The sequence below is a fragment of the Hyla sarda genome, chromosome 4 (genome assembly GCF_029499605.1).
Source record: "Hyla sarda isolate aHylSar1 chromosome 4, aHylSar1.hap1, whole genome shotgun sequence".
Taxonomy (NCBI): Eukaryota; Metazoa; Chordata; class Amphibia; order Anura; family Hylidae; genus Hyla; species Hyla sarda.
The window spans coordinates 229,492,445-229,506,872 of record NC_079192.1 but is presented as its reverse complement, the minus strand read 5'-3'; the positions used below and the strand labels follow the sequence as shown (position 1 = coordinate 229,506,872).

The window sequence follows — 14,428 nt, the reverse complement described above, 5'->3', positions numbered from 1 at the left end:
CCGGCGCCGCTGCCCCGTTGCCTCCCCCCATCCCCGGTGGCATAATTACCTGGTTCGGGTCCGCGCTGCTGCAGGCCTCCGGCGTGCGTCCCCGGCGTCGTTGCTATGCGCTGCACGGCGCGGCGCATGACGTCAGTGCGCTGCGCCGTGCATAGCAACGACGCAGGGGATGCACACCGGAGGCCTGCAGCAGCCGGACCCGACCCCGGCAACAGGTAATTATGCCACCGGGGATGGGGGGAGGCAACGGGGCAGCGGCGCCGGCAATGGGTGCCGCTGCCCCTTCTCTCCCCCTGGCTGTCGGCGCCGCTTCTCTCCCCCTGGCTATCGGTGCCGGCAATGGGGCGCCGGTACCGATAGTCAGGGGGACAGAATGGGCAGCGGCACCGATAGCTAGGGGGAGAGAAGGGCCGGCAGCAGGGCTCTAGACCCCAGGGAAGGCAGGGGGAGAGAAGCGGGCAGCAATGGCCTCTCTCCCCCTGCCTTTCCTGGGAGTGTATTGGCGTATAACACGCACATAGACTTTAGTCTAAAAATTTTAGCCTAAAAAGTGCGTGTTATACGCCGATAAATACGGTAATTCGTAATGCGACGGTGGTCAGAATTGCGAAAAAGGGCTCAGTCCTTAAGGTGAAAAAAGGGGTTAAACTTAAAGGGGGACATTTATCAATGTTTTGCTTAAGTGTGACTTATTTATCAACTGCTTTTAGCCTGTTGATAAATTGCTTTCATGTATGCAATTTTTCTTTTTTTTGCTTTGGTAGTGGCTTTTTCTGCTCTATGTCTGAGCTGGAGTAAATGTAGTAGTTTTTTTCATGCAATGCGACTTTCTCACTTGATAAATCTCTGACAACTGCAAGTCAAATATCACTTTTTGCTTTGGTAAGCAAGATTTTTATTTTTTGCTTAGGACACTGCACAATCAAAAAGTCACAGAAAAAAAGAGAGTAGTTGCAAGTGCAACTATTGCGAAAATTTTAGAGCCCTGATTGTGGTCACTGCACAGAGCCCTGCTTGTCCTCACTGCACAGAGCCCTGCTTGTCCTCACTGCACAGAGCCCTGCTTGTCCTCAGTGTACAGAGCCCTGCTGGCCCTCACTGTACAGAGCCCTACTTGTCCTCAGTGTACAGAGCCCTGCTTGTCCCCACTGCACAGAGCCCTGCTTGCCCTCACTGCACAGAGCCCTGCTTGTCCACAGTGTACAGAGCCCTGCTTGTCCTCACTGCACAGAGCCCTGCTTGTCCTCACTGCATAGAGCCCTGCTTGTCCTCACTACACAGAGCCCTGCTTGTCCTCACTGCACAGAGCCCTGCTTGTCCACAGTGTACAGAGCCCTGCTTGTCCTCAGTGTACAGAGCCCTGCTTGTTCTCAGTGTACAGAGCCCTGCTTGTCCTCACTGCACAGAGCCCTGCTTGTTCACAGTGTACAGAGACCTGCTTGTCCTCAGTGTACAGAGCCCTGCTTGTTCTCAGTGTACAGAGCCCTGCTTGTCCTCACTGCACAGAGCCCTGCTAGCCCTCACTGCACAGAGCCCTGCTTGTCCTCACTGCAGAGAGCCCTGCTTGTCCTCACTGCATAGAGCCCTGCTTGTCCTCACTGCACAGAACCCTGCTTATCCTCAGTGTACAGAGCCCTGCTTGTCCTCAGAGCACAGAGCCCTGCTTGTCCTCAGTGTACAGAGCCCTGCTTGTCCTCAGTGTACAGAGCCCTGCTTGTCCTCAGTGCACAGCGCTCTGCTTGTCCTCAGTGTACAGAGCCCTGCTTGTCCTCTCTGCAAAGAGCCTTGCTTGTCCTCACTGCACAGAGCCCTGCTTGTCCTCACTGCACAGAGCCCTTCTTCTCTTCACTGCACAGAGCCCTGCTTGTCCTCAATGCACAGACCCCTGCTTGTCCTCACTGCAAAAAACCCTGCTTGTTTTCAGTGCACAGAGTCCTTGTTGTCCTGCCAACACTTCCTGCATTTTGTCTCTGCACAGAGAGACACAGGCAATAGAAGCCGGGATAAAATATATAAAACTATACACATTTTTAACCAATGTGTATTGCAAATATACATATAATGTTATTTTCTACATTTAATAAAAAGTTTTTGCAAAAATGAGTGTCCATTCAAGTTCTTGCCATAAGATAGAACTCCACTATTGAAGCATTTCTAGATGTCTTTTTCAGTGATATTAACTTTAAATACAATATGAAATGCAATATACAGATTATAAATGAATGAGCAAATGAAAACAAACTAATTATTCTCCTTGACTGTCACTAAGAAGCTTTCAGCATCCAGTAAAATGTAATTACGATTCTTCACTTTGTTTACTATCAATTGATTAAATGATTCGCTCATTATAAAGTCCCTGGACAATTTATGGTTCCTAATCTTCTTTTGGAGCCCACTGTGTTTCGGATTGTGCAGTGACCCCCTTAATTTATTCCCATGGCTTCAAGGAATGTGATAAATACTGACCTCTCAGTGATAAGCATTTTCTAAAGAAATGTCCAGATGAAGTATAACCTAGTTAGTTTGTTTACAAACACATTTGGACATTCTAAAGTTATGCAGACACTAGTAGTTACAAGAAATGATGCACTAAGAATATTTAAAGCAATAAAAGAGAAAAGGAAGAGCACTAACCACATTTTATGTCTTCCTAATATTCATCTTGGAAAGCAGAGTAGCGGGTCGGCGTGGAGAGACACAATCTCTACGCGCCGACCCACTACTGCGCTTGGCAAGATGAATATTAAGAAGGCATAAAATGTGGTTAGTGCTGTTACTTTTCTCTTTCATTGCTGTAGTACCTATGGTTTGCTGTCCTTAAAATACTGCACCCATATTTTCTAGCACATTTCATCAGTCTGTTCCAGTGATGCATCGTTTTAAATGGAAATCTATCATCAGTGCCACTGGCACTAACCTGTGGATATAGACAGGAAGTACAGGTGACACTGATGACAGTGATACTTACCTTGTCATGTTCCATGCTCTGGTTCTCCTGCAATCTTCCACTTTATCTTCTGCTCCAGGGCCAACTTGGGGCATGGGCGGAGCAGTGGGGAGAGCACTTAGCTCTAACCATGCTCAAACTCTACCCTGGAACAGAAGATACGGTGGAAGATTGCAGGAAAATTAGAGTACTGACAGTACTGTACTGACAGGCTAGTGCAGGTGACACTGATGACAAATTTCCTTAAAATAATGGCTAATATTATACATGTGTGATTGGCAAACCTAGATCTATCCTAGCTCTCCCCTATTTCTTCCTATACACCGGGTATGTAAGAATATTTAAAATTGATACTATACAAGTATCCCCCAGTTATGGTGGGAATCAAATAGAATTCTACTTAGGCCGATTTCACAACAGCGCATTTTGTGTGGCAAAAAAGCCACTGCAGTCTTAGATGTTGTTTCTTAGCCAAAGATAACATTTTTTCTTTAAACTTACATTTCTTTTGAATAAACTCCTGGCTTTGGCTCAAAATGCTGTCCTCAAAAACTGCAGTGTTTTCCAAGTTTGTGAATCGGTATCAGTTTTCTAAGAAAAAGAATAAAATAAATTGTATATATATATATATATATATATATATATATATATATACACACACACACACACACACACACATACAGTGGGAACATTTCAAAACGTTTCCTGCCATATTCCAGCCAGATCTGCACTGTACCCCTTTGATTTCAATAGAGTCAGGTCGTGTCTCCGGTCAGCTCATTCTCTGACCATATTCAGTTTTAGAACTGGACTGAAAAAGCCAGATACTGTAGGAAAATTAGTCCATTGGAGTCAGTCACCTCATTGAAATCAGTGGGGTATGGCGCAAATCTGGCAGGGCTACGGCAGAAGGCACTTTGAAATTCTCCTGCTGTATTAGCCCCTTAAAGGGGTACTCCGGTGGAAACTTTTTTTTTTAAATGAACTGGTGCCAGAAAGTTAAACAGATTTGTAAATTACTTCTATCAAAAAGTCTTTATCCTTCCAGTATTTATTAGCAGCTGTATGCTACAGAGGAAATTCTTTTCTTTTTGAATTTCTTATTTGTCTTGTCCACAGTGCTCTCTGCTGACACCTCTGTCTGTATCAGAACTGTCCAGGGTAGCATAGGTTTGATATGAGGATTTTCTCCTGCTCTGGACAGTTCCTGATATGGGCATCAGGTGTCAGCAGAGAGCACTGTGGACAAAACAGAAAAGAAATTCAAAAGGAAAATCATTTTCTCTGTAGCATACAGCTGCTAAAAAGTACTGGAAGGATAAAGATTTTTTAATAGAAGTAATTTACAAATCTGTTTAACTTTCTAGCAACAGTTGATTTAAAAAAAATATACCGGAGTACCCCTTTAACGACCAAGCTTTTTTTTCCATTTTTGCACTTTTCATTTTTTCCTCCTTACATTTTAAAAATCATAACCCTTTCAATGTTGCACCTTAAAATCCATATGATGGCTTTTTGTTTGTGCTATCAATTCTACTTTGTAATGAGATTAGTCATTTTACCAAAAAACCTACGACAAATTGGAAGAAAAAAAATAATTGTGCGACAAAATTGAAGAAAAAACACCATTTTGTTAATTTTGGAGGCTTCCGTTTCTACACAGTACATTTTGCAGTAAAAATGACACTTAATCTTCATTCCACAGGTCCATACGATTAAAATGATACCCTACTTATATAGGTTTGATTTTGTCGTACTTCTGAAAAAAAACATAACTACATGCAGAAAAATGTATACGTTTAAAATTGTCAACTTATAACCCCTATAGCTTTTTTATTTTTCTGCATATGGGCCGGTATGAGGGCTCATTTTATGCACCGTGATCTGAAGCATTTTTGTTTTGATCGGACTTTTTGAGTGCTTTTTATTAATTTGTTATGGTATATCTATTTTGGACTTTTGAATTTTTGGGCGCGTACGCCATTGATTAATTAACAATATAGTTTTATAGTTCGGACATTTATGCATGTGGTGATTTCACATATGTATCTTTATATTTTTTTGCACATTTTTTTTTTTTTTATGGGAAAAGGGGGGGGGGATTCAGACTTTTATTAGGGAAGGGGTTAAATCACATTTATTAACTATTTAAAATATATATATTTTTTGCAATATTATTGTTATAGCATTGAATTGATCAGTACTATCTGTGCTTGATTGCTCAAGCCTGGATCTAAGGCTTGGAGCAATCAAACGCTGATCGGACAGCGTGGATCCAGGTAGGGAGCCTCCCGCTGTCCACTCAGCTGTTCGGGAGGCCGTGGGGAAATTTCCCTGCAGCAGTCCCGAACTGCTCCGCTGAGCTAACTGACAGGATGTTCTCCCGTTTTAGACGCCACGATAAACTTTGATCGTGGCATCTAAAGGGTTAATACCAGACATCAGCCCGATCGGAGATACAAGATACAAAGCTGAGCGTGCTTCACAGATCGGGAGCTGGCCACGGACGTAAATATACCTCCATGGTCGTTAAGGGGTTAAGCTATTGAATATGCAATCCAATATGTGAATGCACCCTTATACCTCTTTCACCACAATTGCAAAAAGTTGGCAGGGATAAGCAGGAGATGATGAGACCTATGATATATCGCAACCTATGATATACCACAATTTATGCCACAAATTAGCATAAAAGGATTTCAAAGCGTTGCACACATGGGCAATAAAACAATGTGCTGAATTTATAAATAGACTTAAAGGGGTACTCAGGTGGAAAACTTATTTTTTATAATCAACTGGTACCAGAAAGTAACCTCTTAAGGACGTAGGGCGTATCTGAATGCCCTACGCCCGGTCCCGGTGTTTAAAATGGGGTCACATCGTGACCCCGCATCACACCGGGTCGGTCCCGGCTGCTATTCATAGCTGGGACCCTGGGCTAACAGCGAGCGGCACAGATTGGTGCTGTTAACCTTTCAGACGTGGCGATCAAAGTCTACCGCCGTGTCTGAAAGTGAAAGTAAACGCATTCCCGGCAGCTCAGTCGGGCTGATCGTGACATTGCAATAAAATCGCAATGTTCCGATCAGCTAGGACGCGATCGGAGGTCCCTTTACCTGTTTCCGCCGTGTCCGATCGGGGTTTGATTGCTCCAAGCCTAAGCTACAGGCTTGAGCAATCGAGCCCCTATTTCGCTGATCCATGCAAAGCTATGGCTTTGCAGGGATCAGCATAAGAGATCAGTATGTGCAGTGCTATAGCTCCCTATGGGAGCTATAGCACTGCAAAAAAAAAAAATTGAAAAAAAAAAGTTAACCTCTTCCGTAATAAAAGTTTGAATCACCCCCCTTTTCCCATAAAAAAAAACAAAAAAAAACTGTGTATATAAAAATAAACATATGTGGTATCGCTGCTTGCGGAAATGTCCGAACTATAAAAATATATAATTAATTAAATCGCACGGTCAATGGCGTACGTGCAAAAAAATTCCAAAGTCCAAAATAGTGTATTTTTGGTCACCTTTTTCTATAATGAAAAAATGAATAAAAAGCGATCAAAGTGTCTGATCAATCAAACTACAGAACACGGCGCAAAAAAAATGAGTCCTCATACCGGCCCGTACGCGGAAAAATAAACAAGTTATAGGGGTTAGAAGATGAGAATTTTTAACATAAAAATTTTCCTGCATGTAGTTATGATTTTTTCCGAAGTACGACAATATCCAACCTATAAAAGTAGGATATCATTTTCACCGTATGGACCTACAGAATAAAGATGAGGTGTCTTTTGTACTGAAAAATGCACTGCGTAGAAACGGAAGCCCGGGTAAAATGACTAATGTCACTGCAAAGTAGAATTAGGGGCGCAAAAAATAAGCCATCATATGGAATTTTATGTGCAAAATTTAAAGCGTTATGATTTTTAGAATGTGTTGAGGAAAAAATGAAAATGCAAAAACGGAAAAACCCTGCGTCCTTAAGGGGTTAAACAGATTTTCAAATTACTTCTATTAAAAAATCTTAATATTTCCAGTACTTATTAGCTGCTGAATACTACAGAGGAAATTATTTTCTTTTTGGAACACAGAGCTGTCTGCTGACATCATGAGCACAGTGCTCTCTGCTGACACCTCTGTCCATTTTAGGAACTGTCCAGAGTAGGAGAAAATCCCCATAGCAAACATATGCTGCTCTGGACAGTTCCTAAAATGGACAGAGATGTCAGCAGAGAGCACTGTGGTTGTGATGTCAGCAGAGAGCTCTGTGTTCCAGAAAGAAAATAATTTTCAATGTAGTATTCAGAAGCTAATAAGTACTGGAAGGATTAAGATGTTTTAATAGAAGTAATTTACAAATCTGTTTCACTTTCTGGCACCAGTGGATTAAAAAAAAGTTTTCCACCAGAGTACCCCTTTAAGATGAATAATACATTTAGCGCATCTTGCTCCATTGTCACTTTTGCAAGGAAAAGGGCTGTAGTAATAAATTTCTGATCTTTTTGGAATTATTTGCCCCTTTATTTATTTTCCTGTGTTTAGCTTCTGTATATTTTGCTCTGTTCTGCTGCTCACTCTTTCTGACATCCACTGCTCAGGAAGGGGAGTGTTTGAGGCAAGCACTAAGCTCGCCCTTACTCATTATGCATTCACTTCCTTCCTGAGTCTGCTTTGCTGTGCTAAATCTCTACATCCAATCATTGCAGGCTGCTCTATAACTCCTTCCTCTCTGTTTTCAGACAGGAGTCTGATAAATAGGAGAGGAGTGAGCACAGAGGAATGCTAGTTCAACCCTGACTTATTGGACTTTGTCCCAGCCTGGGCTTCAGCTGGGACAAAGATGATGCTGCAGCCGGACAGGATTATGTTCTGGGTGATATTGGGACACCTAGTGGTCTTTTTTTTTATAAGCAATGATATCTATAAAAAAGCAGAAAACATTTTTTATGAATTATATTAGAAAGGATAATGATTTGCCACGATGTACAACATATAAAAAGTTTTTCATTTTGATGGGGCCTATTTAATAAAAAATAAAAAAAAAACACCAAAGACCAAAAAAATAAAAAATAAATCCCCAATGGTGAGGAAAAATGCAGATGTCATGTGAGCAGTGAACGCTAGTGTCCTTGCCTATAGAGTTCTTACAGGATGGTTGTGATTTTTCAAGTATGCAACACTATCTTCTATTTTAGTGAGAGGTTTCATAATGTCTATATTTTCTTTTTTATTCACTTTCATAAGTAAGACAATAATAACCCTATGAAAACTGTACCCTGTCACACAATAATAATTGTTTTGTGTATCTGTATCATTCTCTCCTCAACTATCCTGACTTAGATAAAAGACTTAATTTAACCTGCTAAAAAAAACATGTCTTAAAAAACATATCCTTGACATGCAATCAGACATCATTTTTTAAGAAAATGTTGTATAGATTTTCTTGTACTTAAGAACTTGAGCTTTCCTGAAAAAAAATTTGATAAGAGTTTTGGCGTGACATGAAATCAATGGAATGTGACTAGCTGAAAAATGTCTATGAAAAAGAGGCAACGTAGATGGAGGACATCAAAAATGTTTCTGGGTTATTTCCAAAACCACTTGCATTTCTCTAAAGGTATTTGCTGCACATTCACAATGATTCAGAGCACAGACAAAGGAGACCTCTGCTGGCCAAAGTAGAAATTGCAGCAACCCAGTTTTTAAATAGATGTTTTTCTGCAATCATATATATAGTGATGTTTTTATGGGGGGATTTAGAGTAGACCTGATCAGATATACCCTTAAAGTATCGTCATATATTGTTGTAAAAATGGGGAAAGTGCACAAGATGATTGTAAACATAAAAGTATTTTAATGTCATAAATTAAAAGTATTTCCTTCAATAATCAATGTTCTACAAGTTAGTATTATATCATGTAATATTTGCTTTTACGTGTTATATGTGTTGTATTTTTGCCTTACACCATTGTCTTATACTATTGTCTTAAATGTTTCTCTACTGGTTTCATTGATTAAATGTATTACTTACTGCAAGGATTCATGTGTTAAACCAATATAGCTGCAAATACTCTTTAACCCCTCACTACAAGGGTACCAGTATAGCTGCAAACATTCTTTAACCCCTCACTACAAGGGTACCAGTATAGCTGAAAACAATAATAAACCCTTCACTACAAGCTTACCAGTATGACTGCAAATAATCATTAACCCCTCACTACCCTGGTACCAATACAGCTGTAAGCAATCATTAAAGGGGTACTCCACCCTTGACATCTTATCCCCTATCCAAAGGATAGGGGATAAGATGTCAGATTGCCCGACCCCGCTGCTGGGGACCCCGGGGATCGCTGCTGCAGCACCCCGCTATCATTACTGCGTAGAGCGAGATCGCTCTGCACGTAATGACGGGCAATACAGGGGCCGGAGCATCGTTACATCACGACTCCTCCCCTCGTGACGTCACAGCCTGCCCCCTTCAATACAAGTTTATGGGAAGGGGGCGTGGCGGTCGTCACACCCCCTGCCATAGACTTGCATTAAGGGGACGGGCCGTGATGTCATGAGGGGCGGAGTCATGACGTCACACTGCTCTGGCCCCTGTATCGCCCGTCATTACGCACAGAGCGAACTCGCTCTGTGCAGTAATGATGGCGGGGTGCCGCAGCGGCGATCCCCAGGGTCCCCAGCAGTGGGACCGCGGCGATTTAACATCTTATCTCCTATCCTTTGGATAGGGGATAAGATGCCAGGGGTGGAGTACCCCCTTAACCCCTCACTACAAGGGTATCAGTATTGCTGCAAACAGTCTTCAAAGGGGTACTCCGGTGGAAAACATTTTTTTTTTTTTTTTAAATCAACTGGTGCCAGAAAGTTTAACAGATTTGTAAATTACTTCTATTAAAAAATCTTAATCTTTCCAGTACTTATGAGTTGCTGTTATGATCCACAGGAAGTTCTTTTCTTTTTGAATTTTCTTTCTGTCTGACCCCAGTGTTCTATGCTGACACCTCTGTCCATTTTAAGAACTGTCCAGAGTAGGAGCAAATCCCCATAGAAAACACATCTATGCTCTGGACAGTTCCTAAAACTGACAGAGGTGTCAGCAGAGAGCACTGTGGTCAGGCAAAAATGAAATTCAAAAAGAAAAGAGCTTCCTCTGGATCATAACAGCAGCTGATAAGTACTGGAAGGGTTATGATCTTTAATAGAAGTAATTTACAAATCTGTTTAACTTTCTAGCATCAGTTGATTAAAAAAATAATGTTTTGCAGTGCAGTACCCTTTTAAAGTGTTACTTTCAATAATGTAACTCTGATGATGGTCCAATGTCAGGACATCTTTCTAAATCTCCTGACAACTACAAGTGCATTTGCCAGAAGTCCTATAGACTTACAACCAATGGTTTTAGTCTCAGTCAAGTCTAATGATACTAAATTACTGGAAGATTTAAAAATAAATGCTTCTTCTGGGCCATCATCGGAGTTGCACTTTAAGAAAAGTTTAGACATGTCATATGGAAACAGGTTAAACATTTTCATCGGACAAGGTTTGGGTGCTGAGATTATCATTGCTTTCTAGAATGAGTGGAGAGAAGGGCTCAGCTAAGCACTTCTCCTTTCTGTAGAAGATGGATTCTATAGAGAGTGTATGGGCCCCATCTCCTGCATCTATGAGACACTAGGGAGAGAAAGAACTGGGAAGTTCATCCTACTTGGTCTAGCAGCTGATGGGGGTTTCAATACACAGACTTTAAGAGAGCAAAACTTTTGATGTGTCTCTATGACATGTCAATTTTTAAAAACAGGGACACTTTAAGGCTAGGTTCACATGAGCGTTGTGGATGCAGTTGTTTTTTTTTGTAAGCTAAAGTCCCATCATAATGACTGAATCAGCAAATGTAGCTTCATAACAGAGCTCTGAATGCTAATGTAAACCTAACCTAAGGATAATTTATATAAAAAGAGAGAGAAAGATAGAAACAGGGAAAAAGAAAGGTGGGGGGGGGGGTTATATGTACAGCACCACAAACAAAAATCAATATACAGTGGGGATCAAAAGTTTGGGCACCCAAGGTATAACATTTGTATTAAAGTGCATAAAGAAGCCAAGGAAAGATGGAAAAATCTCCAAAAGGCATAAAATTACAGATTAGACATTCTTATAATATTTCAACAAAAGTTAGATTTTATTTTCATCATTTACACTTTCAAAATAACAGAAAACAAAAATATGGTGTCTGCAAAAGTTTGGGCCTTGTACTTGTACTGCCCCCTTTGGCAAGTATCACAGCTTGTAAACGCTTTTTGTAGCCAGCCAAGAGTCTTTCACTTCTTGTTTGAGGTATCTTTGCCCATTCTTCCTTACAAAAGTCTTCCAGTTCTTTGAGATTTCTGGGCTGTCTGTCTTTTATGGTCTATCCATAGATTTTCAATTATGTTGAGGTCAGGAGATTGTGAAGGCCATGGCAAAACCTTCAGTTTACACCTCTTGATGTAATCCCCTGTGGATTTCGAGGTGTGTTTAGGATCATTATCCATTTGTAGAAGCCATCCTCTCTTTAACTTCAGCTTTTTCACAGATGGCATCAAGTTAGCATCCAAAATTTGCTGAAATTTTATTAAATCCATTTTTCCTTCTACTCGTGAGATGTTCCCTGTGCCACTGGCTGCAATACAACCCCAAAGCATGACTGATCCACCCCCATGCTTAACAGTTGGACAGAGGTTCTTTTCATTAAATTCTGTTCCCCTTCTTCTCCAAACGTACCTTGGCTCATTCCGGCCAAAAAGTTCAATTTTAACCTCATCGGTCCACAGAACTTGTTTCCAAAATGCATCAGGCTTGTCTATATGTTCATTTGCAAAGATCAAATGCTGATTTTTGTGGTGAGGACGTAGAAGAGGTTTTCTTCTGATGACTCTTCCATGAAGACAATATTTGTACAAGTATCTCTTTATAATGGAATAGTGTACCACAACTCCAGTGTCTGACAGATCTTTCTGGAGGGATTGTGCAGTCAAACGTGGGTTTTGAATTGTTTTTCTCACAATTCTGCGAGCTGTTCTGTCTGATATTTTTCTTGGTCTTCCAGATCTTGCTTTAACTTTCACTGTTCCTGATGACTGCCATTTCTTAATTACATTCCGGACAGAGGATATTGACATCTGAAAACGTTTTGTTATCTTCTTATAGCCTTCTCCAGCTTTGTGAGTGTCAACTATTTTCAATTTCAGATTCCTAGACAACTGCTTAGAAGAACCCATGGTGCTGATTGTTGGGGCAAGGTCAGGTGAGTCTAGGCATTTAAAACCTTTGAGATTGACATCACCTGGTTTTCCCAGATGATGATTAAGAACAATCCATGACATTGGCAGGTCTCAGCTTTGCAAAGGGGGCAGTGCATGCTATAAATTCTGCAGGGTGACCAAACTTTTTTTTTGTTTTCTGTTATTTTGAAAGTGTAAATGATGGAAATAAAATCTAACTTTTGTTGACATATTATAAGAATGTCTAATCTGTAATTCGATGCCTTTTGGAGATTTTTCCATCTTTCCTTGGCTTCTTTATGCACATTAACCTCTCTGGCGGTATGATTCTGTCTGGAAATTTGTACCAAAAGCGGTACAATTTTTTTAACTGAATTTCACATCTCCCTCCGCCCATTTCACATCTCCCCTGTCACATTCCCCCTCCCTTGTCACATTCCCCCTCCCTTGTCACATTCCCCCTCTGCCATGTCACATCCCCCGTCACATTCTCCCCCCTCCTTGTCACATTCTCCCCCCTCCTTGTCACATTCTTCCCCCCTTGTCACATTCCCACCCTTGTCACATTCTCCCCCTTCATGTTACATTCCCCTCCCCCTGTCACATCCCCCCCCTTGTCACATCCATCCTTCATGTCACATTCCCCTCCCCCTGTCACATCCCCCCCTGTCATATTCCCCCCTGTCACATTCCCCCCCCCTTGTCACATCCCCCCCCTGTCACATTCCCCCCCTTGTCACATTCCCCCCCCCTGTCACATTTCCCCCCTTCATGTCACATTCCCCCCCCTTGTCACATCCCCCCCTCCTGTCACATTCCCCCCTTTGTCACATTCATCCCCCCTTGTCACCTTGTCCTGCAGCAGAATACACTGGGTTTGCCGGCAGATTTCAAACCTAGTGTATTTGCTGCAGAACATGTCCTTTCCCCTTCAGCCAATCACAGGCTTGACACCACTGCGGCCTGTGATTGGCTGAAAAGTGAAAGGTCCTAGAAGATGAATAGTGAATAGAGGACACCCCGGACCGCACAGAGGGGAACGGCATCTGCAGGGACCGGGACTAGGTGAGCAAAAGGTTTTTTGATTTTACTACTTCTTCCTTTTACATTTAGCTCAGTGTTTTTCTAACAGGGGGCCTCCAGCTGTTGTGAAACTACTACTCCCAGCATGCCCGGACAGCCTTTGGCTGTTCGGGCATGCTGAGAGTTGTAGTTTTGCAACAGCTGGAGGCCCCCTGGTAGGGAAACACTGACTTTTAGTATTTTTCTTTAACTGCTCTGGCCGGCCCCTGCAACGGGAGCCGACCAGAGCAGATAATCGCATGTTTTCCCGGGGGCCGAATCGCTATATCGCATTGCTTTTGCGATATGTCGTGCAGCCCGGCCGGGAACTCTGCAATTCTACCCCGAGCGTGACTCGGGGTTACCGATCCTGGCAGGGAAAATTAACCCCGAGTCACGCTCGGGAATACCGCTCAGGAGGTTAATAAAAATTTTTACCTGGGGTGCCCAAACTTTTGATCCCCACTGTACAAGGGGTACATACAGACTGAAAACAGAAATAAATCATGGGATTATATAATTAAGTAGTAAAATGATGGACATAGTTAAATAAAAGTAGAAATTAAAATACACACTATGTATCATTCATACAGCTATAGGGGCCACTTGTCTTTCAATAATATACTGTAGACCTTCTAATTAAATTTTTACTGGCTTTACCCCTGCATGAGAATATTCTATACCTGTTATTGTCATTTACAGAAAATATTCCAAGTGTACATTTAGAAAGTAATTGTGTAACAATCACAATTTATGGAGGAGGAGCAGCAGTGTGTTTTGTTATTCAAGTCTGTCTTTGCCCTCAGCTTATCATTGGCATTCTCCTTCTGACCGTCTACACAATCTGCAGACTGGCACAATGATTCTTATTACATGAGCTGAGGAATCGTCATACTATGTTCTGCATGGCTCACCTTCCATTTAATTGGATCAACCAACATAACTCATATTTAGCATTACATAGAAGCCACATTGAAAGAACTGTTTTAGCTATATGTTTCTTTCTTGGGATTAATGCAAACCATCATTTCATGAGCATATGCGCTTGCACCCTGGTGGCTATGGTCTAGGACACAGCAGGAACAAGGCTCTTTAAATATCACAAGCACCTCGGGATCATTGATACTCGTGTCCGCATTCTGCTGCTGTTTACAT

At 41.7% G+C, this 14,428-nt stretch overlaps 1 protein-coding gene across 2 annotated transcripts in view; it reads right to left on the bottom strand.

Annotated features, from left to right (window-relative positions):
- Nucleotides 1–14,428, bottom strand: part of TAFA5 (TAFA chemokine like family member 5) — a 577,073-nt gene that overhangs the window by 14,345 nt on the left and 548,300 nt on the right. The window contains exon 4 of one of the 2 annotated variants that reach the window (XM_056573705.1): nucleotides 3,449–3,538. The exons of the other annotated variant lie outside the window; for it this stretch is intronic. Coding sequence (XP_056429680.1) covers nucleotides 3,479–3,538 — 60 coding nt within the window. The 3' untranslated portion in view covers nucleotides 3,449–3,478. The remainder of the gene's footprint in view (nucleotides 1–3,448; nucleotides 3,539–14,428) is intronic. 2 annotated transcript variants of the gene reach the window in all.